Raw genomic sequence first — 23323 nt, 5'->3', positions numbered from 1 at the left:
ACACCTGGGAGCTAGACCTTGGGCCTTGACTTGCCTGTAGCCACCTCCTTCTCCCTGGCCTCTCTGCCTTTGCTCTGCTCCCCATACACCGCTCCGTTTGAAGCCGCATATGGCTCCCTGTCATGCCAGTGCTAAGTACTCCAGGTGCGGCTCTGTGTGGCCTGGTTCTCGCCTCACCTCCTGTGCTCCTGCGCTGGCTCCAGGTCTTCCATTCCTGTTGCCTCAGGGCCTCTGCCCAGAAGGCTCTGCCCTCCTTTCTACTTTGGGAACTCTGCGGGGCTTTAGCTCACAGATCACATGTCCAGGAAGTGCAGACCAGGTCACACTCTCCTCACTTCATGCACATTATAATTTTATGTCCACTTATGAGCTTCCACGTGTGTTGTCTGTCTCACCCCCTTGCTCCTTGCAGCATCCCTGGAGCCTGATACACAGGATGGACTGAAGAAATGTTGATTGACAGAGACTGAATGAAGGGTGGGGTATGGGGGGATAAGGCAGGGAGGTTTGAAATTCAGCTCACCTGCTCCTCCTACACCCTAACGAACCTCCCCTAGCCACGGAACCCACTTTGAGAACCAGTAGCTTAGGTCAGCCTTTTCATTTCTCAGATGAGTCAATGGTATGCCCAAAGCCACAAAAGCTCAAGGCCGCAGGTAAAGCCAGAATGACGACTCCAGTCCCCAACTTCCTGCACTACCCCATTGGATCTTACAGTGGCCATTAGGGAAGTCCCCAGTTTGCTTTTGGATGATGGCTGGCTCCTGGGACAGGACACCCTGGATCACCTAAAGGCAGGCGTGAGGGCTGGACTGAGCTGTGCTGCAGCTAGAAGTGTTTTTTCTTCTCCTTCCTGGTGCCACCTTATCCACACCCTGGGAGGCCAGCCCTGCTCAATCCTAAACCTGCTGGCCAGCTGCTAGCTAGAGCCGCACACTGCACCCAGGTAAGGCTCTTGGGGCAAATGCGTCGGATGCCCCCCGGGAAAGGCCTCCTGGCTGAAGTCCCAGGGGTCTTTCTGGATACCGGGTGGAGCAGAGGTGTGAAAAGTGGCCAAGTCAGAAGGAACTGAGTGTTAGTCTGGCAAGTTCTGGATTAGGAATCCCACTGCTTCCTGGCCCCGGTAGCATCCTAGAGCCCTGGTCCTTCCCAATAGATTCTCTCCACTCTGTGTGATGAGAAAAGCAGCCTTGGGATGCAGTGGGGTTTGTTCGGTTTGGGGTTTCTCCTGATCTCTGTGGTGTCCCAGCGCCGTGGCATGCTTCAGTCCTTTCTAGAGAGCTTGAGTTCAGCTTGGAAGGGATCTCAGTGCTGGCCTCCCATTCGCCCCTACGCCCAGTCTGTGCTCTTCAAAGTTACTGCCAGGGACCTCCAGGTGTCCTAGGAGGGACAACCATAAACCCAGGCCCCAGCCTGAGAAGGAGGAACTATATTCATTTAAATCGCATTTCTGGGTATTAACCTCTGTACATGGCTGAAAAGCCCTACTGTACAAAGCAGAGGGCGTCAGAGTTCAGCCTTCTTTCCCCACCTGCCTTGGGCTGTCTCCCTCCCTGAAGGCTTGTCGTTTGGGTCTCTTTCCAGAAACATCGGTGTGAACCACATTCTTCTCCCTTTTAATCACGGTAGGACACTGCCAGTTCCTCCATTCTGCCAGCTCTGCCTGAGAGAAGGAGCCTGCCAGCCTCTGATGTCAGGTTTTAAAACAACTTCACTGAGATATAATTTACATCCCATACAGCTCACCCATTTAAAACATACAATTCAATGTTTTTGTTTTTTTTTTTACCATATCACATTATTTTTAAAATTGTGACCAAATAGCCTTGGCTGGTGTGGCTCAGTGGATTGAGTGCCGGCCTGTGAATCAAAAGGTTGCTGGTTTGATTTCTGGTCAGGACACATGCCTGGGTTGCGGATCAACCAGATCCCCAGTTGGGGGTGCATGAGAGGCAACTGATGAGATGTTTCTCTACCTCTGTTTCTCCTTCCCTTCCCCTCTCTCTAAAAATAAATAAATAAATAGTCATTAAAAAATAGATAGATAGTTGTGGCCAAATATATGATATAAAATTTGCTATTTTATCCATTTGGAGTGTGCAGTCCAGTGTCATCAAGTGCATTCACATCACTGTGCAACTGTCACTGCTATTTCCAAAACTTTTTTTTTATCGCCCCAAACAGAAGCTCTGTACCAGTAAGCAATCCCCTCCACTGTTCCCCTTTCAACACTCCCAAGCCCCTAGTAACCTCTAATCTATTTTCAGTCTCTATAACTTTACCTATTCTAGATATTTCATAGAATTGGAATAACATATATCTGCCCTTCTGTGACTGGCTTATTTCACTGAACATAATGTCCTCAGGGTTCATCCACATTGTAGCATTTGTCAGAATGTCCTTCCTTTTGAAGGCTAAATAATATTCTGTTGTCTGGATGGATCACATGGTGTTTATTCATCATCTGTCGATGGACATTTGGAGTGTTTGCAACTTTTGGCGGTTGTGAATAATGCTGCTGTGAACATGGGTGTATGAATGTCTGATCAAATCTCTGCTTTCAGTTCCTTTGGGTAGGTATCTAGGAGTGAAATTGCTGAGTGATATGGTAATTCTATGTTTACCTTTTTGAGGAACCGCCAAACTTTTTTTCTGCCACATACAATATAACTTCAGATTTTCTTTTTTAAAAGATTATATTTATTTATTTTTAGAGAGAGGGGAAGGGAGGGAAAAAGAGAGGGAGAGAAATACCAATGTGTGAGGGAAACATCAACTGGTTGACTGTTGCATGTCCTCAACCAGGTACCTGGCCCGCACGCAACCCAGGCATGTGCCCTGACTGGGAATCAAACCAGTGACCTTTTGGTTCGCAGGATGACACCCAACCCACTGAGCTACACCCGTCAGGGCTGTAATTTTTTATTTTCTAGGAGCCACATTAAAAAGAATAGAATAGAAAGATACTAGTAAAATTAATGTTAATGATATATTTTACTTTACCTGGTACATGCAGAGCATTATCTCAATATGTAATCAATATAGAAAATTATTAATGAGATACTTTACATCCTTTTTTTTATGTGACGCCTTAGAAATCCAGAATATATTTTCTACTTTATGCACATCTCTATTTGGATGCTGAATTTTCAACAGTGACAGTAAAATGTAAAGTTGTACTTAAAAAAATGTATGCTGTTCAATTTTTAACATTTACACTTCAGTTCCTCAGTTGTTATTAGCCACATGACAAGTGTCAGTAGCCTCATGAGGCTAGTGGCTCCCATACAAGACAGTGCAGGTTTAGACCAAACTACAGTCATGTGCCTCTTAAAGACAGGGATACATTCTGAGGGTCGATGCATTTTAAATTATTATGCTATTCATATTACTAGCTTCCCTTTCTTAGAAATTCTAGAGTAACGAACATTGTCCAATAGAGGTGCAGTGCAAGCCACATGTATAATTAGTATTTTTCTAGTAACCACGTTTTAATATGAAGTTTTGACGATCCGGAGTGAATTTTATAAAATTAACTTAATAATATATTTTCTTTAACCCAATAGATCCAAACTAGTGTTATTTCAATGTGTGATCAATATTAAAATTATTGAGATATTTTCATTCTCTTTTTCATCTTAATGAACTTGGAAATCCAGTGCACATTTTATGGTGGCACACCTAATGCAGACACTCCCCCCCTCGTTTTTAATCCTCACCCGAGGACATTTCTTATTGCTTTTAGAGAGAAGGGAAAGGAGAGAAAAACATCAATTGGATCCTCAACCTAGGCATGTGCTCTGACCTGGAATCAAACTCACAGCCATTCGGTCTACAGGACAATACTCTAAGCAACTGAGCCATACCAGCCAGGGCCAGATCCTCACTTTTCATTGTAGGTACTTAATCAGAACTTGGACTCCATAAAACACACAGTGGAAGAAGCAGATTTGCACAGCCAAGGTGTTCAAAATGTACTTAAAAGGTTTCCAATCATTGAATTGAGAACCAGACATGGTTTTTGGTTTGGATTTACTTTTTATTTTCAAGTTGTTTTTGATTTACAGAAGAAAATATCAGTTTTTAAATGTAAATGAGCATTAACAACTCCCATTCCATTCCTCAGACACAATAGCCACATTTCAAGAGCTCAGTAGCCATCCTGGGCTAGTGGCCAGTGAATTGAGTGGGGCAGATGTAGAACAGTTCCCTGATTGCAGAAAGTTCTATTGGACAGTGCTGGGCTGTAGATTTGAGCTCCACCTGCAAAGTGGGAGAGAAGTTTGGGGTTACATTGACAGGGGAGAGTTGAGGTTCTGAATCATAGTGGCTCTAGCTGTGTGTACTTAGGCAAGAGACAGATGTGTCTCTCTGGACCTCAGTTTTCTCACTGTGAAATGGGCAGCTCCAGGGCTGCACAGCCAAGGTGGTAGATTTCCACTCCAGTGGTTCGGGTCTGGGGCTTGGGAGGACTTTGTGGCCACCAGTGGGGACAGGAAAAGACTGGAAATGAGGGGAAATCAGCTAGCACAGACCCAGAGGAGCTGTTTTTAAGCACTTACTGCATGTGAAACACCAAGTAAATATATATAAAATCAAGTTCACACTGGCATCCCTGAGCACTTTCTTGGCTCTGCCTGCAAACAGGCAAGGCTCTTTTTCACCCCCAGGCCTTTTTGCATTGGCTGTTTCTTCTGCCAGGAAAATTCATCTGCCTGACTCCTACTCTACCTGGTGAGCTCTTCCATAACCTTCAAAACCCAATCCTGTTGTGCCTCTCCCAGACAGAGCTCCAGATTTAAGCCTCAACTCCAGGGCACTGGAAGCCTCTTGTAACCAACTCTGTCTTCTCCCCTAGACTGGGGAGGAGTCTAACAAAGTTGAGAAAGGGTCAAGGTGGGACCTGAGAGCTGTTGGGACCTATCTCATCTTCCCTGGGGACCCCTCCCCAGGTAGAGAGGTCATGTTGCCTGGTGACTAGGAAAAGGTGGCCTCGGATCAGACTCGGTCTGCTGGAATTTCAGCTCTGCCATTTCCTCACTTGTAGTCACTTAGCCTCAGTTTTTTCATCTGTAAAATAGGAGTCATACCAGTGCCTTCCTCGGGACTCAGGAATATTAACTTTGGTAACCTATGTGTGCCACCTAGGTGTGGGTTATTATTTTTGTTATTAATGACACTGTCTCCACTTTCCCTCCTCCCAGCTGCTCTGACCCATGGATCCACTCGGCTGGGCCAAGACATGATGTCCCTGGTGCCATAATTTCCTTGGGGTGCTGTTGCAGCTGCTTTTGGCCATGCACGTCTCCCACCTGTGTGTGTCCCACAAGCCCAGTGGTCCCCTAAGTCAACAATGTATTCTTTCACTACAGCTCCCAAAGGGAGGGCAGAGCCGATGTCCTCTTAAGGGACCCTGCCAGGCCACCTCTGGGGTCCCCTTCTCACCTGCCCCTGCTTCTTCTGCTGTGGACATGGACATTCAAGATCCTGCAGCTCTAAATAAAATAAAATAAAGAAAAAAAAAAAAAGATCCTGCAGCTCTGTCCTGCTGGCCATCAGTCACAGAGTGTACCTTTGGGTGGACGCAGCCTTCGTGAATCCCTGAGAGGTCAGCTACCGACTGCAGGTGCAGCTTCTGCCTTCACTGAGGCCGCCCAGCCAGCGCTGGGTCTGGTTCAACCTGAACTGCCCAGCCAGTGTTTACAACTGAAGGTCCTGTATGGGCACTTCAATCTACCACAGAGACTCGACATCACACGGAAGCGCTGGTTTGAGCCATGGCCTGGCCAGCTGGCCGACACAATGGTCAACCTCTCATCCAAGACCAAGCTGGTGGCTGGATGGTGTCCAACTGGAGGAAGGATTTGACCAGATGCTTTAAGCTAATCTCAGAGTGAACATGTACGGGTGCTCCCACAAGCCATTGCCCCAGGCGGTCATGACCTAGTGGCTGTCCCAGTACAAGTTTTTACCTGGCTTTGAGAACTCGCACCCCAAACACCTCATAGAGAAGTGGTGGAAGAATGCCCTGCAGGCCTGGACTGTACCGAGATGTCGGGCCCCAGCAGGAGAAACAATTTCTGCTGCCTGACACCTTCATCCACATTGCAACTCTAGAGCCCCAAGGAGCTGGCCCAGCATTTGCTGGTGGTGGACAAAGACCACGCCCACCAGTGAGTTACCTCTGCTGGGGGAAGTCGCAGCAGCCTGGATCCTTCCTCTGGGCCCTGCTGTTCTGCAAGGCTTGCTGGAGGCTAAACCTGGAGTCCAGCTGCCAGGGACCAGAACAGCCTCTTGGTTCACAGGACCCAGCCAGCCTGGGGCCTCACCTGCCAACCACTTCTGCTTTCAGGAACCTCACCTGCCAGGGGCCTCACCTACTGAGTGGGGAGGCAGGGCGGTGGTGGTGGGGTGTCTCACATGCTGAGGACCTCACCTGCTAGGAATCTCACCTGCTTCGGACCTTGGTTGTTAATCTCACTTACCTGAGACTTCACCTGCTAGGAACCTCTGCTGCCAGGAATATGGGTTCTGGGGACCTTACCTGCCAGGGGCCTCACTTGCTAGGGTGGCAGGGAGGTCTCACCTGCTGGGGATGCTGGGTGCTGGGGCCCTCACCTTCCAAGCACTCACTGCCTGGCCTCAGGTCCCTCCCACTAGTGATGGCTCTGCTGGGTCTGCTTGCAGTTGTTATTGCTGGTGTAACTGCCTGCGGGACAGGCAAGAAGGTAATATTGGCACCATTTTCCAGATGGGAACACTCCAATGAAAACAGATGTGTCCTCCCTTATTCTAGAACAGCGGTTCTCACTCTAGGGCAGCTCTGCCCCCCAGGTACACTCGGCAATGTCTGGGGACATTTGTAGTCATCAAGACTTGGAGTTGACTGATAGTATCAAGTGGGTGGGGGCAGGAAGGCCACTCAAAAGCCTGCATGGCCCCCCAAACCCAGAATAGTTCGGCCACAAAGGTCAGGAAGGGGAAAACCCCTTGTGATCAAGCCCATTGAGCAGAGTGGGGAGAGTAAGGCTCGAGGGACTAGAAAGTGGGGGCCAGGCTGCCTTGGGGTCAACATGAGGCAGGGCTGGTACAAGGGTAGGGACCACCCCTGGAAGGAGGGCAAGGGGGAGAGAGTGTGATGCTGTGTGTGGGACACATGATGATCATGACTGTCAGCATGGGCTTGAGTGGCTGTGACAGAATGTGTGAACCTGTGTCCTTTTTTCCAAATGAGTGGTGACTCTGAAGGAGCCCTCCTCTGAGCATGCAGTTCGAAGTGTGAAAAATAACTGAGCGTGTAAGCATGTGGGCTGTGGGTCTGGGTGTGATTCTGTTAAGCCCCGCGTGGGTGGCAGTCTCTGTGCTGTGTGTGTGTGTGTGTGTGTGTGTGTGTGTGTGTGTGTGTGACGTGAGCTGAGAACCTCCGCCCCAGGGGTCTGTGGGGCAGCTCTGTTTACATTTCAATTACTTAGCTGCTAAGCCAGAGCTCTGTGGTTGGGATGCTGGATCTGAGTGGGAGACTGGGAGGCTAGAGCCCCAGGAGGCCAGAGGAGGGTACACACACACACACACACACACACACACACACACACCTCGAGGCAGCCAAGTGTCAGGGTCTACAGACACAGGCTCCAAGGCCATTTTTCCCACTGTATGTCCTGAGCTCAGCAATGTCCCTCTTTGAGGATCGCGGCCATCTAGAATGGGGAAACTGAGGTTCAGCTTCTGCAGTGTCTGGGGACTCCGGCTTCTCTGCCACACCAGGCTGCGTCAGCCCAAACAGTGGAGGAATCCATCACACCAAACCTCAGTCAGAATACTGTGGGGGCAGGCAGGAACCCCAGCCAGCCTCCATCCTGAAACTGTCTTCCAAGCAGACCACCCACTGGCTGGAGCCTGGCTGCCAAGCCATGCTCTTGGAGCTCCATGTAAGTCCTGCCTGCTAGCTGCCTCGAGTTTCTGTAGCTACCACCAGGGCCCTGGGGAGCAGGGAGCTGGGGCATGTTTCTGCCTAGCTAGTTGATCCTCCTTGGGGGCAGCTTCCGATTCGAACTTTCCAGCTTCTGGACCCGGATTGGGTCTGGTAAGGATGTGGTGGTTAGAGGGTGGTCTTGAACTCAAGTGTGTGGGAAAGGCGGGATGGGGCCAATCTAGGGAAACAGTAAAGGAGGAAAGGGGATGTTCCTTTGGGAGCCCCCAGTCTGAGGGGCCGCAGAAGAGTCTACGCCCTCTAGGCTTTTAGATGCCAGCCCGGAGCTCGCAGGGCCCGCCCCCTCACCCGCCCCTTTTCAGGCCGTGGGACCCGCTGAGCCCTCCCTGTGCTCTGGGAACTCAACACCCTGCGCCCTTCCTAGGCCTGCCAAACATCAAGGTGACACCGCGGGCAAATCTAAACCCCGCCCAGCGCTTTTTCCGTCCTCCGCTGGGGCTCGTCATAAATCCCCCCTCGAGCTTCGGCTACGGTTTTATGGGCCAGGACCTAGATCCCTCGGGACCCGCTCTGCCCCAGCAGGCGCCGGTTTCGGGCTGGACGGGGCTGGCGCCCTCCCCAGACCTATCCCCACAGGAGGGTGGGCAGCGCGCGAATATTTTTAGTTAGTAAAAGGAGAGTGTCTTCGTGTTCACTCTCGTGGGAGATGACCCGGCCTAAAGATTCCCGTCAGGTGAGGGACGCTCGGTCCACCTGGACCTCAGTCTCCTCTGCAGAGCGATTCCACCTTCCTCTACCAACCTCAGGCCTCCCCTTTCCCTCCCCGGAAGTACACACTGTGCGGAGGTGGGGATGGAGACGCGCTGGGGAGCCTGGGTCCAGCTAGACCTGCCTCCTCATCTACAGCTTCCCCCAGCCGGCCATGCTGGGGAGGAGCAGGGGCCTGCAGGGAGGTGGCATGGACGGGCCCTGTCGACATGGCCCCGATTCACCGTTTCCCAACTTGTACCCAGGAAACAGGACCCTCTTTGAATCTTTCCTTTTCTCCCCAAAGCGAATGGGATCCTCCTGCCATCCTGCAGGTGATAACCGCACCCATCCCCTTTTCCCAGTGGGGATGGCGCCACTCCCCCACACACCCTCCTGCCCCTCCGTGAGGTGGACACCCCTGGTGCGCACAATCAAGACCCAGCTCTATTTTCCACACTTTATCTCTGTACAGTTATCGCAAAAGTCCCGAGGCCTCGACTGCACCTTCTGTGCCTGGGCAGTCTGCCGTGGGGTTCGCCAGGCTACAGACTTCAAACTGTGGGTGCCGTCTGGGCAGGGGAAGTGGCCGCCGTCTGGCAGGGACCGGTGAGGTAGGGTCACACGCAGGCGCACTCGCGCGCCGACAGTTCGTGCACCGTGTGGTAGCGGCTGTGCGTGTCCAGGAAAGACACTTCGTCCTCGTAGGCCGTCGGGCGGCAGCAGGGTTGTGCGCGCACCCTCTCCCGCCGCACGCGCCGCCGCTGGCGCAGGCGTCGCAGGCCCAGGTCGTAGACGCGCGTGGCCGCCTCGCATGCGCCTGCGCAGTAGCGGAACAGGACCGTCTCGTCCGATGTGTAGCCCAGGCCCAACTCGCTCACGCGCACCTCGAGCTCGCGCAGCCCGCACGGCCGCGTCCCCGACCGCGCCCGCGCGCGCCGCCGCCGGGGCCCCGCCCGACGGCGCGGACTCGAGGACCGCCCGGCCCAGGGCGTCAGCTTGCGGAGGTCCACGGCGTCCGGGGCGCCCTGCAACAATGCACGGTCTGCGGGGGGCGGGAGAGAAGGGGGTGGGGGTAAGCGCGTGGACGTGAGGGCCCTACCCTCGATATTTCCCTGCAAAAAATGACCCTTGCAGGGACACTGGGGCGCTAGCGCATCTGCCTGGGCGATGTTGGAGTGGCGCATATCCAGACCCCCATGCTTGGCCCCATGGTAACAACACCTCTCTCTGGATCCTGTCCCCATGTTGAGCTGCTCAGAGCCTGGCTAACCGTTTCTGAGTGCCCTGGACCACTTTCCAGCCTGCCCCACCTGAGCTGAGCTGATCGGGTGTTTTAGCCACTCTGGTCACCTCCCCCCCCCCCATACTGTCTGTGGATCCCATCCCTATGCTGGGCTGTCCCAGGGCACTGAAGCACCGTCTCTGACCAGTGTTGGAATGCTGCTTCCCCCACCCCAACTGCTCACCCTTTAGTTGAGCTGTATGGGCCTCTGCCTCACTCTCTGGGGTCCCCACCCAAAGCTCCTGTATCTTCTCTGAGCCCCTGGGCTGCTCACAACTCTCTACCCTGTCCTTACTGCTCCACTGTGCAGTGGGACTCAGTTTCCCCATCCAGAAACCCAAGTCCAGGTGTTTGGGCTCCTCAGAACACACAGAGGAGCAGCAGGCACTGAGGCCTGCGTGCGAGGCCTGTGTGGGCACCCCAGCACATGGAGTGGCAGCAGCTATTGTCAGGGCTACTGCCATGTTATAGGTAAGGAAACTGGGCACCAAGAAGAGCAGAGACTTGGCCAAGGCCACACCACTAGCAGGTGGCAGGGACAAACCAAGACAGCATTCTTCCTGCCTCTATCAAGTGCCCAAGTTTGGCCCAAGTTCAGCCCTCTTCTCCCACAGCTGCCAGGAGGTGTCCAGAGTCACAGAATGCCAGGGTCCCGTAACCTAAATTTATTTCTCAAGAAACTGGCCCTGCTCCAGTACAGTAAGTCCTTACTTAACATCATCGATAGGTTCTTGAAACTGCAGCAAAACAGCAAAGAATGAAACCAGTTTTATCAAGGGCTAATTGACATAAACAAGAGTTAAGTTCCTACGGCATCTCATCATTATAACAAAACTATGATCAAGGAAATAACTTTATTCGAGGACCTGCTGTACTCTGCAGCCCCAGGAGAGAAGTACAGACATTGGTGGGAGGCTCCCAGCCCCTGACAGATTGCAGTCAGCATGTGGTTAGGAGAAGAAATCCTGAGTTTAGCCCCCATCTGCCCCCAAGGCTAGTGCACCTGGCTGTCAAAAGAAGTAGTTCATTGGGAAGCCTGAGAGGGAGGGACTGCCTGTCATGCTGGGGGTGTCTGTTTCCACAGGGAATCTCAGAAAACAGACAAGCAAAGGTTCTGACCCTAGCTCTGCCACTCTCCTTGTACAACTTCAGGCAGGTGATGGCCCCGCTGTGCCTGTTCCCCTCTGCTCAATGCTGCTTGCAGAGCTTGCAGAGTCCCTGCTGTGGTTGTGGCTGGGAGGGTGGAAAGCGGGAGGTGACTGAAGAGCCTTTTCTGAGTTCTTGCAGCCCAGGAGGAGGACTGGGATGGTCAGCACTGTCTCCTCTCAGGTTAGGTTTGAGCCTGGCTCACTTCTGGTGCCTAAAATTGCACCATTTGGTGTGCACACTCCAAGGTGTGCATCTAGAGAATTATCTGGGGGGTTGCCAGATGAAATACAGATGCCCAGTTAAATTTAATTTTCAGATAAACAGTGAATTGTCTTTTAGTATATCTGCCCCTGCATCCCTCCAGCAGGCCTGGCCACGTGCACAGGGACTGGAACGCAAAGAGGTGAGATCTGCTCCCTGTCCTCCCACCAACCCCAAGCCTGAAATTCCACCATCAGTGCATTAGTCCCAGGGTCTAGAACATTAGGCCTCGAGGGGATTAGCAGCCACTCCCTTCCCCCAGTACAGCTGGGCACAGGGACAGGACACAGAGCTGGCAGGCACTACCCATGGGCTGAGACACTTCCCAGTGGATTCCATTATTGGTGTTTTGCCCCCAGGACCTGGAACACTAGCTTTTGGGGGCCCCACCCAGGTCTCTGGGACCCAGTGTCCTGGAAAGGACTTTGTGGTCTACAACGGCAAGTGGTGGGGGCGGAATTGAAGTCCATGCCGCAGGCCACCCTTGTCCATTGTGAAGACAAGAAAGAAGGACTGTGTGGTCTGGCAGGGCGGATGTGCATGTAGTCGTAACCCACAGGCGCCATGCATGTGCCCCGCCTGCATCTACACCCCAGCCGCCCACATGGGCACACCATTGTGTACATGTGCATGCACACACAAGGCCAAGGCCCACACAGAACTTACAGAGGACAGGCGCCAGAGGCAAGTGGGGAGTTGGATCAAGTGGCCATGCTCCTCAGGTGGGCGTTTCACTTCTCCACCTCCCTGCCTTTTCTGCATCTGTCTCCCCCACCCTTGCTTGTCTGTCTCTGTGCTTCTCTTTATCTGTCTTATTCCCCATGTCTAGGTCTCTGTTTCTAGGTCTCTCTCTGTCTTCCCTCTTCTTGGTCCCTATCAACCCATGCAGGTCACTGGGGCCTCCGGTCCAGCTCCCCCTCCCCACACTGTGCTGTGGGGGCCACCCAGCTGAGTTCCTAGGTCTAATCTTCATCTGGCTGGCTCCCTGGCCCCCGGGGACAGAGCCTAATTCCTTGTGACAGTTGAGCCAAAAGACCCCATTTCCCAGGAGCCATCCACCCCCTGCCAGGCCATTGGAGGATTTGCACCCTCCCTCCACCCCATCTTTAATAAGCCCCTGTGGCCCGGTTCCACTCCCTGAAATTCCACCAGTATGGCCACCCCTATGTTGGGGTTATCTGACCCAAGACCAGGGGAGGGGCTTACACTGGACCAGGCGGGCGATCCGAGCATCCAGGGTGCGAGGTGGCCGGCGCAGCGGGGCTAATGCGGGTCCGAGGCGGTGGCTGAGGAGCAGGCCATCCCGACACATCCAAACGGAGAGCACAGAGCTGCAGAGCACTGAGGCCAAGGCCGCTGCCTTCCAGCGCTGCATCCTCGGCCTGTGGGCATGGGATGATCAGCCCAACGGCCTCAGTCCACCAGGCAACAAACAGGCACGGACGGGGTACTGGATCAGGCACCAGGGACACAGTGGGGCCCCTGATTTTGAACCACTGCTGCTTAATAATCAATAATAAGAGACATAATTTAGCAAGGAATCACTGAACACGATTGTGAATAGCACTGCTAAGGAGGGGGTGAGCGCTGTGCCAGAGGTATCAGGGGAACTGCCCCACCTGGGGGGTCCCAGAATGCCTTCATGAGAGCTGAGGAAAGTTGAGACTTGAATGAGACTTTAACAAAGGTAGGAGCTGACCAGGTAGAAGAGAGGGGCATCTCAGGCAGGGGGAACAGTCAGTGCAAAGGTACTGAGGCTGAACCAAGCTTGGCCAATCCACCCAGGAGCCCAGTAAGTTTAGGGAAAGAGTGAAAGGTGAAGGCATTCCCAGTAGGGGGCACTGTGGGACAATGGGTGGCCAGGAGACCCAGTGCTTAGAATAGTCTGGGAGGCAGGAACCTTGGAGTTGAGTCTTTGTCCCCTACATAAGATGTCCTTGGGAGTGACTTCCTGCCCTTTTCAGAGCCTGGGTTTACTCTTTAGACAGGTAAACTGCCAGAAAGGGCTGCAATAAACCAAAGCTGCTCTCGACCCACTTCCAGACTATTGCACAAGATAGTTCTCCCACCCAGAACATTTTTCTCTCCCTCTCTACTCCCATTCCCTTTTCAGTCTCAGCTTAGACCAGCGCCTCCCCCAGGAAGCCTTCCAAGACTACACCCCACCCCAGGCCCTGAACGTCCCCCATTAGAATACCGATTACTCGGTGCTGCGACTGCCTGGGAGCGTCGTGCTTAATGCGCACAGTGTTTAATAGCCCTCGTGCACCCCCACAACCGTGTTAGAGTAGCTCTCCGCTGCCTGGCGGCCCCTGGCCCTCGTTTACATTCCCCCACCAGGCTGCCTGGTGCCGGCCTGCGCGGGGCCTGGCGACAGGCCCGGTGTAAACATTTACACAGAGCGCTGAAAGCCGGGCTTGACGCGGGTCAGCGCCTGGGCTCGGCCGCGGGGTGCCCAGCGCCCTCATGCGGGCACCTCTGTGCGCAGAAGGCTCGCCCAAGCGCAGGGCATTTATTTGCATTTCATTTGCGTGTGATTTGCGTAGGCCCAGCGGTACGTGATTACGCAGTGCTCTCCCCAGTCTCACAGATGCACCAGCGCAGGACCTACACCCACCAGACAGTAACAGTGGTATTTATTAGGTGCCTGCTTGATACCAGACCCCATGCAGAGCCCAGGAGAGAGGCACTATTATCTCCATTTTATAGCTGAGGAAACTGAGGCACAAAAAAGATAGGAAGGAACTTGTTCAAGGGCATTTGGCTAGAAAAGGACCTGAGATTTCACCGCGGGTTCTTTAACACCAGGCACATCACATGGGCTGGGCTGGGCTGGGCTGGGCCGGGCTGTCCTCAGGAGCAAACGCTGTTGAGTCACCCCACGGACTTGCCACTATTTGGTATCACAATTCTTATTATTGTTGGTGGTGGTTAGAGAAGGAGCTCCCAGGCAGTGGGGCATGTAAAAAGACCCTGGGCCAGCCTGGATATCTGAGGGCACAGCACTTGCAAAGGCCTGGGGGCAGGACCAGGCCTGGCTTGTTGAGGGAACAGGGAGGCAGCCCCTGTGACTGGAGCAGAGTGAGGGAGGGGAGGTGACAGGACAGGTCATGTTGGCGGGGGGGGGGGCTTGTGGGCTGCAGGGAGAATATTTCATTCTCAAGGTTGTGCAGCAAGCAGAGGTCAGCCCATTTGTCAGGTGCCCAAAACCACTCCCTTTATTCTTTTTTAAAAGTTTTTATTTATTGATTTAAGAGAGAGAAGAACGTTGATTTGTTGGTCTATTTGTTTATGCATTCATTGGTCAATTACTGACCAAGGATGGAACCCATAACCTTGGCATATCTGGATGACAGTAACCAACTGAGCTACCCGGCCAGGGCACCCGCTTTATTCTTTTAAAACTTTTAAAAAATCCTCACCCAAGGATATGTTTTTATTGATTTTAGAGAGGAAGAGAGAGAGAGAGAGAGAGAAACAACCAGGTGGGAGAGAAACATCGATTGGTTGCCTCCCACACACGCCCCAACCAGGGACCGAACCCACAACCCAGGCATGTGCCCCAACTAGGAAGTGAACCAGCGACCTTTCACTTTGAGGGATGACGCCCAACCAACTGAGCCACACCAGTCAGGGCAGCCCCCTTTATTCTTAATGAGCACCTACTATATGCCAGATCCTATTCTACAAACAATGCATATTAAGTCTTTTCAACCTCACAAGAATCTTTATCTCCATTTCACAGATGGGGAAACTGAGGCCTAGAGTAGTAATGTGACTTACCCAAGGTCACAGAGCTGAGATTGGAACTCTGGTGGCCTCAACCCCTAATAGGGGGAGATGGCAGGAAAACCCACCCAGACTCAAGACCACAGGTGAGCACAGCTTTCTCTTGACCCCAATCCCCTGCTTGCTCTCACATCCAAGTCTTGGAGTAGTGTGCCTCAGGATTCCTGTTGGAACAAGGCCCCTGCACAGCACCAGGCTGTGGTCCTTTGTCTCTCCTAAGGGCTTACAAGGGGGCTGAAAGGGTGGGTGAGACAAGAGCCAAGAGATGGCCAGGCCAGAGGAGTTACCGCCCCCTCCCCCATGGCCTTGAAGCAGTTGACCCCACCAGAACTCTGATGGGGGACAGGAAAGCAGGGGGGTTGACAGTGGAGGGGGCCTAGCAAGTCAGCTGATAAGCATCTGTTAACAATGGGTCTTTCTGTAAGGGGGTCACCCAACTGGTTTGTCCCTGGCACGGACCTGACCCTGAGAGGGTGACGTGGGTGTGGCGGAGGGCACAGGGAGGGGTCAGGTATGCTGGTATAATGGAGGCCTCTAGGCTTGGGGAGGTGGGCGCCCTCCCAGCACATTGGGGGCTTACACTCATTCTCACCCAGCATTCTTATTCTTGCACGCACTGCGTCCCACTCACACATGGGTGTTCTCACACTCTCTCAGTGTCCCATTTACACACTCAGTGTTTTCATACTCACAATCATGCATTTGGACATTTTCGCATACATTGAAACTCTCACATTCAAAAGCTTGAACACCATCATACACACATGAGGGATTTCTCACACATCCAAATATGATCATACTCACACACGAGGGTGTTTTCACACTCCTGCTCAAACGTTATCACATACTTGGATGTTTTCATCCTTAATCTTTGAACATTACACATACCTGTGCATACAACCACACATTTGTGTTTTCACACTCACATACTCAAACATGATGCACACTTGAGCATTACTACACTCACACACTAACATTTCACACTAACACAGCTGGACATTTAGACTCATGCATTATGACATTTGCACGCTACAATGTGCACATGCTCATGTTTCACACTCATGCACTTTCACACTTGGGCAACTTACATTACACTCAAACATGATCACACTTAAATTGTACCATGCTCACAGAGTAGTGTGACTCTGCATTCTGGCCACATGCTCATGCACACAGGGGCACACATGTACACACCCTCAGTGCTGTTGGGTTCTCGCTGCTAAGATACCAGAGGAGCAGTGAACAGCACCCACACGGTGGGCTGCGAGTGAGGCACATGGAAGTGGAGGAAGCAGGATGACCCAGGAGAGAATTGCTCTGCCCTGACCACTGGCACCAAGCCAAGGTTCACACCTGCCGGCATCTCAGGTGCCACCCACACTGCCCAGATGGGGACTGGCTGGTTCCCTTCCAAGCCCTCAGACAATGTCCAGATCCTGGAGAGTCCTCACTGTTGGGAAAGGGAGCAACCTTCCTACTTAGGGGCCAGGCCAGTATGAACTGCAGCAAGAGGGATCGAGGCTAGACCTCCATCTCTAGCTAAAGGATACAGTATCCGCACGGTGGGGGTGGGGCAGGAGGGGTATCTGAGACTCAGAGAGGAGCAGCAATGAGTAGCCCAAAGTCACTCAAAAAGGCTGGTCCTTCCAATCATCCAAGGAGCAGACAGTCAGGGTGAAGGTGTGTGGGTGTTCCTGGCAGCCTCCTTGGTGGTGCCAAGAAATGCTGCTCATTATCCTGGTGTCCAGGCAACGCCCTGGGGCTCCACCTTTCCTAAAAGCTTCCCAGGGACATCCCCCAGGCATACCTGTTCCCAGAGTTAACTGCCTCTGTCCTGCAGAGCTTCTGACCTCAGGGAGGCACCTGCTTCATGTTTGTGTCCAGGGACAGGAAGGACGAGAAATGACCCCTCCCTCAATCCACCCATTTAGTCTGGGGGAGGCCTGGAATTGGGGCCTGTCCCCATTGGGCAAACTCCTACTCATCCTTCAAAGCCCTAGTTCTTAAAGCCCCTCCTCCAGGAAGACTTCCCTGATCCTCATCTTGGCATCCTTGTCACAGGTCCTTCCCTCCTGCCCAGCCCTGCAGCACAGTGTCTTATCCACATGTGTCTTTTCTGGAGCAGGGGTTTATGGAGGGGCAGCCTGGGCTGGGTTATCGCAATAATTCCGTTCACAGAGGCATGACCTGGCTGCAGCTCCTCACTCTCCACACTTTCGGTGCCTCCCTCCACATGCACTCTTCTCCTTCCTTCCTCCTCACTCCTGGACACATCCCTGGTCCTCCCATAACTTAATTTCACTATCTTCAGAAAGTGTCTGAAGAGGGCCACCCAGCACCATGGGAATGCAAAAAAAACCTGAGAGAGCTTCATGGGGTGGCTAGTGGGGCTGTCATCACTGCCCACAGGCAGAGCGAGCCAGGCTGTGAAGCTACGTGGGCAGACATGGGGGTACCCTGCACACTCAAGGAGGGGCGTGCATCTATGAACACTACAGTATGTGGGCTCCAGACAGCTGAGTTTGGATCCCTGCTCCGCCTCTTCCTGGCTGGGTAACATGCTCCTCCCCCTCTCTGAGCCTCAAGTTTCCCCATCTGTACATTGGACTGCCCAGGAACCATCCCTCATTTGGAAGGCCATTCAATTAATTCAATGAGTTCTGCAGACCTGGCCGATGGCAACAGCTGGGCCTGGCCCTCAGACACTCACGCTTGCAGGCCTGTACCTCTGCTTCCCTCATCAGCACTGACAGCTCCAGAACTGGCAGCTGGGCCTGTTCTTAGGAGAGCGCTGCGTGTTTCCTCTCCCCCAGATGGCCCCTGGGGGTCCGTTGATGGGGAAACTGAGGTCCCATGATTGGTGGGACTTGGGGCTCTCTCAAGGCAAGACTCAATGGTTCTGCAAAACAAGAAACAAATTCTGCAGCCCACAAAAATGTGTCCCCTCCTGTGGAGGGCCCCAGGGCCCAGCCCCACCCATGGTGGTGATGGGGAGGCCAGGGCAGCCTTGAGCTGGCAACACACATCTGCGGGTAAACCAGGAACATCTGGCTAGCACAGCTGGTTCTGATGCTGCATCTGCAGGGGCTGGAGGCCAGCCTGTGGGACAGCCTCATGGCGGGCACAGTCGCAGACACTCCCAGCAGACCAGACCTTTCCAGGCCTGGCCAGAGGTGGAGACATAGCCTCTCTTCTTCTTCCTCCAACCTATGAGCTGCCTGCTGCCCGACTGCTAGCACATCACTGGCCCCTGCTACTCTGAGAATCAAGTGTGAGCCTGAGCTTGTCTTAAGGGGTCTGGGTTTGTCTTGGCCAAAGTGCAGCTGAGGAGTGGACAGACAGAGAGAGTGACTTCTGGGGAGGACTGTACTGGTTGCTTCGTGATATAACAGTAGTAAAATAATAGTAGCTAACAGTAACCCTAGCAAACAACACTGCTGGTATAAGCAATTTACATGTAATGACTCATAGCACAGTATGGACTATTTTATTCCCATTTTGTAGATGGGAAAACAAAGGTCCAAAGAGGTGAAGTGACTTGCTCATGTCAAACAAAGTGTAAGTCGCCAGCCTGGGATTTGAACTCAAGGGGTTGGGCAAATTCCTACTCATCTCTCAAAGCCCCAGCCCCAACACCCTCTCCTCCACATTCTTAACCACTGTACCACATGGGCTCTCTAACAACAACAATAACATTTAACACCTGGCAATGTTGGCTATTCCATTTATTTAATGCCAAGCACTGTGCTAAGGGCTTTCCACGTGTTAATTCTCCCCACAGTCCCTGGAAAATGTTATTATTACTAGCTCCGTTTTCCATAAAGAGTAACTGAGGCTTGGAGAGGTAGAGTGACTTGTTCAAGTAAGTGGCTGAGCTGAGGTTGAACTTGGGTCTGACTCCAGACTTGTTCTATCAATGGCCCCACAACCTTTGGGCTCTGGGTAACAGGGGTAATGATGAAGGGAAGAGACACAGTGAGGGTGTGATGGGCTCTGCTGTTTGGGGGGAAAATGGGGCTGAGTTTCAGGGAAGTAAGAGTTTCCCTCAAAGACACACAGCAGAGCAGAATCAGCAAGTGAATAAAGGGCCAGAGATGGCAGAGAGCCCAGATCGCCAGGCTGGGCTCTGCCCCTAACACTTATTGAGCCCCTACTGTGTGCTGGGCCAGGCAGGGAACTCTGGATGTCCAAGGCCAACCTGAGCCCCACCCTCACCAACTCACTGTCCAATCAAGGCAGTAGATTATAAATAAGAATTAAATATGGTAATTTAGATGTTGACAGTGCAACAAAAACAAAACAATAAAATGAGGTAAAGCAATAGTGACTAGGAGCTGCTTTGAAGCTGAGTGAGTGGTCAAGGGGTGCTTCTCAGAGGAGCCAGCATTTGAGCTAGGACCAAGTGAAGATCTGAGGAGAGCATTCCAGGAGGAGGCAACTGCAGGAGCAAAGACTGTGAGGCAGAACTGTACCTATTCAAGGTGACCAGTGTGATTGGAGCAACAGAGCCAGGGAAAGTGAGAGGACGGGAGGTGGGAGAGGTCACAGGGGCCCTGTGATCTCCCTGCAGGGTCAGTTCTCCATTCTGCATCAGTGCCTGGAGCCCTCTTCCTGCACCTGCTGCACATTCTGAGGGGGCTAGGCTAGGGAGTGTGGGAGTGTGTGTGCGTGTGTGTGTCTGTCTGTATGTGTGTGTCACAGAGCCAAAATTTTTCAGACCCATGGACCCACCATTTCTAGCCCAGTCTTATGTGGTTGGCCCATAAGATTCTCACCTTGACCGCAACAGGCTGGTCTTGGGCTGGCCCTGTAGGCATCTGGGGCGGGCAGGAGGGGGCTCCCTGGGGTGGAATAACAGGATCAGCCTAATGAGGCCTGGCACAGTGCACAGCTAAGCGGCTGGTGTGGGGCCCAGCAGGTGGTGTGAGGGATGTGGGTCCTCTGAGAGTGGCCAGGACATCACACAAAGCCGGTTAATGGACAGAAAGGGAAATTGAGGCACAGACACCAGACACATCTCAGACCCTAACACTAGTTTCCTGGGAACCAGGGCACCTGAGTCAGTTCTTCCATCTCCCTGAGTAAAAATGTTGCCTCAGGTCCCTGACACACTGAGCTATTTAGGCACGAATGGTGTCCTCTCTCTGGGCCTCACTTTCCAGCAGGCACCCCTCCACTAATTTCTTCCTGCCCTGGGCCCCTCTACCCCACCTTGGGAGACCAGGAAATATACATTTGCAGAGGAATCCCACAACCCCTCAGCAAAGATGGCTGGGCCCACTGACACCATATGTGTTAAAGACCCACTCTTCTCTCCTCTGTACTTCCAGCCCCCACCTCCAGTAATATGCCCTTGAATGCCCCAGCCCTCTGCTCCCTCTACCAACCTTTCAGAACAGTCTCTCCTTCCCACACTCACCCCAGCACCCTGGATCTGCCACAGCTAGCCAGCCTATTCTTTCTTGCATCTAGATCTCTGCCTGTGCCACCTGGAATGCCCTTTGTTTTCCCACTTAGAAAGCTCCCAGCCAGTGTGGCTCAATTGGTTGGAGCGTCATCCCATACACCAAAATGTTGTGGATTCAATTCCTGGTCAGAGCACATAGCTAGGTTGTGGGTTTGATCCCCAGTCAGGGTGCTTATGGGAGGCAACTGATCATGTTTCTCTCTCACACTGATGATGTCTCTCTCTCTCTCTCTCTCTCTCTCTCTCTCTCAAAGCAATAAACATATTCTCTGGTGAGGATTTAAAAAAAAGAAAGAAAACTCCTACTCATCCTTCACAGCCCCAGCTCCAATGCTCCTCCTCCATCCTACTCTAAGATAGAGCCTCTGTTCCTCACTCTGGGCTACACCTTTGGTCTAAATCTGTTGCCCTTGGAGGACAAGACTCAGGAGCCCTGACAGCAAAGAGTCAGCCATACCATTGCTGACCAACAAACATTTGTTGTAACAATCTTTTTATTGTGTCTTTGTGCCTGGTTACAGACTGTTTTGTTCCTTCTCCTGCCCTAGACTCTTTATATCCTCTGCTCCTTCCCTGAAAACTGAGGCCTGAAACTTGAGGGACAAGCACTGATGGTGGAATTTCAGACACTGCTCCCAGCTGCAGAGGGGGGATGTTTGGTTTTCTTCCCTGCACCCCCTAGAATCAGCTCTTTGCAGTTTGCTGTGGGTAGGCTGGTAGGCCCAGGAGTGGCTTCGAAATCCCGATCCTCAGGAGTCCTGGGATGAAGGGAGTTGGGAGGGGTGTCCAAAGGGCCCCAAGGCAAGGGGCTGAGGGTGGGGAGAATCTGGCAAAGGCAGGAGTCTTCCCTCCACTGACATCCGCCTAGACCAGTCACGCCCCATTGGGGCTTCCTCAGCCTGGGGCACTTGAAGACAGACAAAGAGTGTCATGGAACACAGAGAGAAGGATGTTGGGTAGGGAGAGGCAGGAGAGAGGAAAATCAGGGGTCCAACCTCCTGTGCCCCCTTCCAGGGCCCTGGCCCTGCTCCCCAAATCTGGACTGGTGGCCCAGCCTCGCAGGTAATCATAGGTTCCCTAAGTAGGGGCCAGTGGCACCACGATACATGCCGGTGCTTCCTAGGGTGGGGGCAGTGGTGACGGCGACCTTTGGGAGGGGCCATTTTCCCCTTCAACCCCACATTAAATCTGCCCACCGTCTGCAGCCCCCTAGGTTTGATGAACCCTAATTCTCACATCACTACTCCTGGGAGAATTTTGAGACTATCCTGAGTAAGATAATGTTTCTTTTAAAAAGCAAGAAAGAGGCATAGCCCCTTCTCTTTCAGGTCCGGTTTTTGCCCTTAAGACCACCCCTCCAAAAGGTGTTCGCGCCCTCTTGTGGCTGAACAAGCGGCTCCAGGAGCCAAGAGAGCCGGGCCCTTACCGGAGGACACCGTGTCCCCGGCGGCGGCGGCGGCGCGCAGGGAACGCGGCTGGAACGCGCCACTGACAGATGTTTACTTCTGCGTGCAGCTGGGCCGCGACGGCAGCCCCCCGCCCAGGGTCTGCGGGATCCGGGTGTCCTCCACGACCCCTCGTAAACCAAAAGGCAGAAGGGGTGTCTGGGGTTCGCCCTCCTAGAGGTTGGGGGAGGATTTTGGCTGCCCCCGCTCCCTCTCCTCTTCAGACGCACACATGGGCGCCCGCCCCGTCGGACAGGGATACCTCCGCCCCCCGCCAGGCCCAGACTTGGAGAGGCGTTTAAAGTCGCCCTCCCCACCTCGCCCTCCGCCAAGCGCCAACCTGTTGCCCCTTGACCCCACCCTCATACATCCGCCGGTTCTCGGCTTCTGCAGGGAAGGTACTGGTCTACCCCGAGTCCCTAGAAGCTCCCCATACCCCTATACATAGGGCCGGTCCTCCCCTCACCTCGGTCTCTTGTGAGCCCCTCACTTGCCCCTGCTTACCTGCTGGGGCGCCGGACTACCGGTCAGTGGCAGCCGCGCCTGCCGCCCGCGCCGGCCCCAGCCCCTGCCCCTACCTCCCCGACCGCCATTCGGGCCGCCTGGGCCCGCGGCACCTGGGGGGGCCCGGGCCTGAGCGGGCGGCCGCGGAGGGGGCGCGGCAGGGGCCGGCCCATGGGGCACCCCCGGGCTCGATCAGCCGCGGGTTGCGGCCATCCCGGTCCGGCGGGGGCTGGGGCTGGGGGATGCCCTGGACGGCTTGAAGCTCGAAGGGCGTGGGGAGCCCACGGACGGCGTGGGCGACCTCGGGGCGCAGCGCGGAGCTCCGGGACGGCAGAGACCGGGGTCTGGGCGCTCTGAGCCGCTCCAAGGCGCGCTCTCCCGCCGCCTCCGCCGCGGACCGCTTGGCCTGCGCTGGGCCGGAGGCGGGGCTGGGGGCGGGGCCAGGGGCGGTGGCTCGGGTTTCCCGGGACAGTAGCAGCCCTCGCCCCGCCTCCACCCGATGGGGCCCGAGGAGCGCAGGTGGCAGGGGTCCCGGGACACAGCGCCCCCCTAGACGGCGATCTCCCCGGGCCCCGGAGAGCTCTGCAGCGCTCCTGTGGGAAAGCGGATTCCAAGGCACCTTTTCCCCAAGGGCCCTTCCTGGGATAAGAGCCACAGAGCCCCGACGCCAGTACCCGCGGTTCTCAGTCCTCCCTCCCGCAACTACACGAGGCTTTACTGTCAGATTCCAGAGTCCTTCCTGGCCC

At 53.7% G+C, this 23323-nt stretch overlaps 1 protein-coding gene across 5 annotated transcripts; it reads right to left on the bottom strand.

The window, feature by feature from the left end:
- Positions 1–9123: 9123 nt before the first annotated feature.
- NRTN (neurturin) lies at positions 9124–22977 on the bottom strand. 5 transcript variants are annotated; one of them, XM_090289455.1, is made up of 4 exons: positions 22578–22977; positions 22055–22204; positions 12579–12871; positions 9124–9722 (listed from the first exon to the last, which is right to left on the bottom strand). In XM_090289455.1, the coding sequence occupies exons 3-4, from the start codon at positions 12745–12747 to the stop codon at positions 9298–9300; spliced, it is 594 nt and encodes a 197-aa protein (XP_090145581.1). In that variant the 5' UTR covers positions 12748–12871; positions 22055–22204; positions 22578–22977; the 3' UTR covers positions 9124–9297. The 5 variants fall into 5 exon arrangements, with proteins under 5 accessions (XP_090145581.1, XP_090145584.1, XP_090145582.1 ...); XM_090289458.1 differs by having other exon boundaries at positions 12579–12754; XM_090289456.1 differs by lacking the exon at positions 22055–22204 and having other exon boundaries at positions 12579–12874.
- Positions 22978–23323: the final 346 nt, after the last annotated feature.

This window comes from Furipterus horrens, unplaced genomic scaffold (assembly GCF_987537825.1).
Source record: "Furipterus horrens unplaced genomic scaffold, mFurHor1.1.pri manual_scaffold_10, whole genome shotgun sequence".
NCBI lineage: Eukaryota > Metazoa > Chordata > Mammalia > Chiroptera > Furipteridae > Furipterus > Furipterus horrens.
The sequence above is the reverse complement of the archived record's forward strand: the minus strand, read 5'-3'. Positions and strand labels throughout refer to the sequence as shown.

What these genes read in the sequence shown, in the direction of transcription:
- NRTN (XM_090289455.1), bottom strand. Translation starts at nt 12,747, where the DNA reads ATGCAGCGCTGGAAGGCAGCGGCCTTGGCCTCAGTGCTCTGCAGCTCT. An exon ending in GATCGCCCGCCTGGTCCAGT is followed by an intron (nt 9,723 to 12,578) that starts GTAAGCCCCTCC and finishes CGCCCCCCGCAG; the next exon opens with ACCGTGCATTGTTGCAGGGC.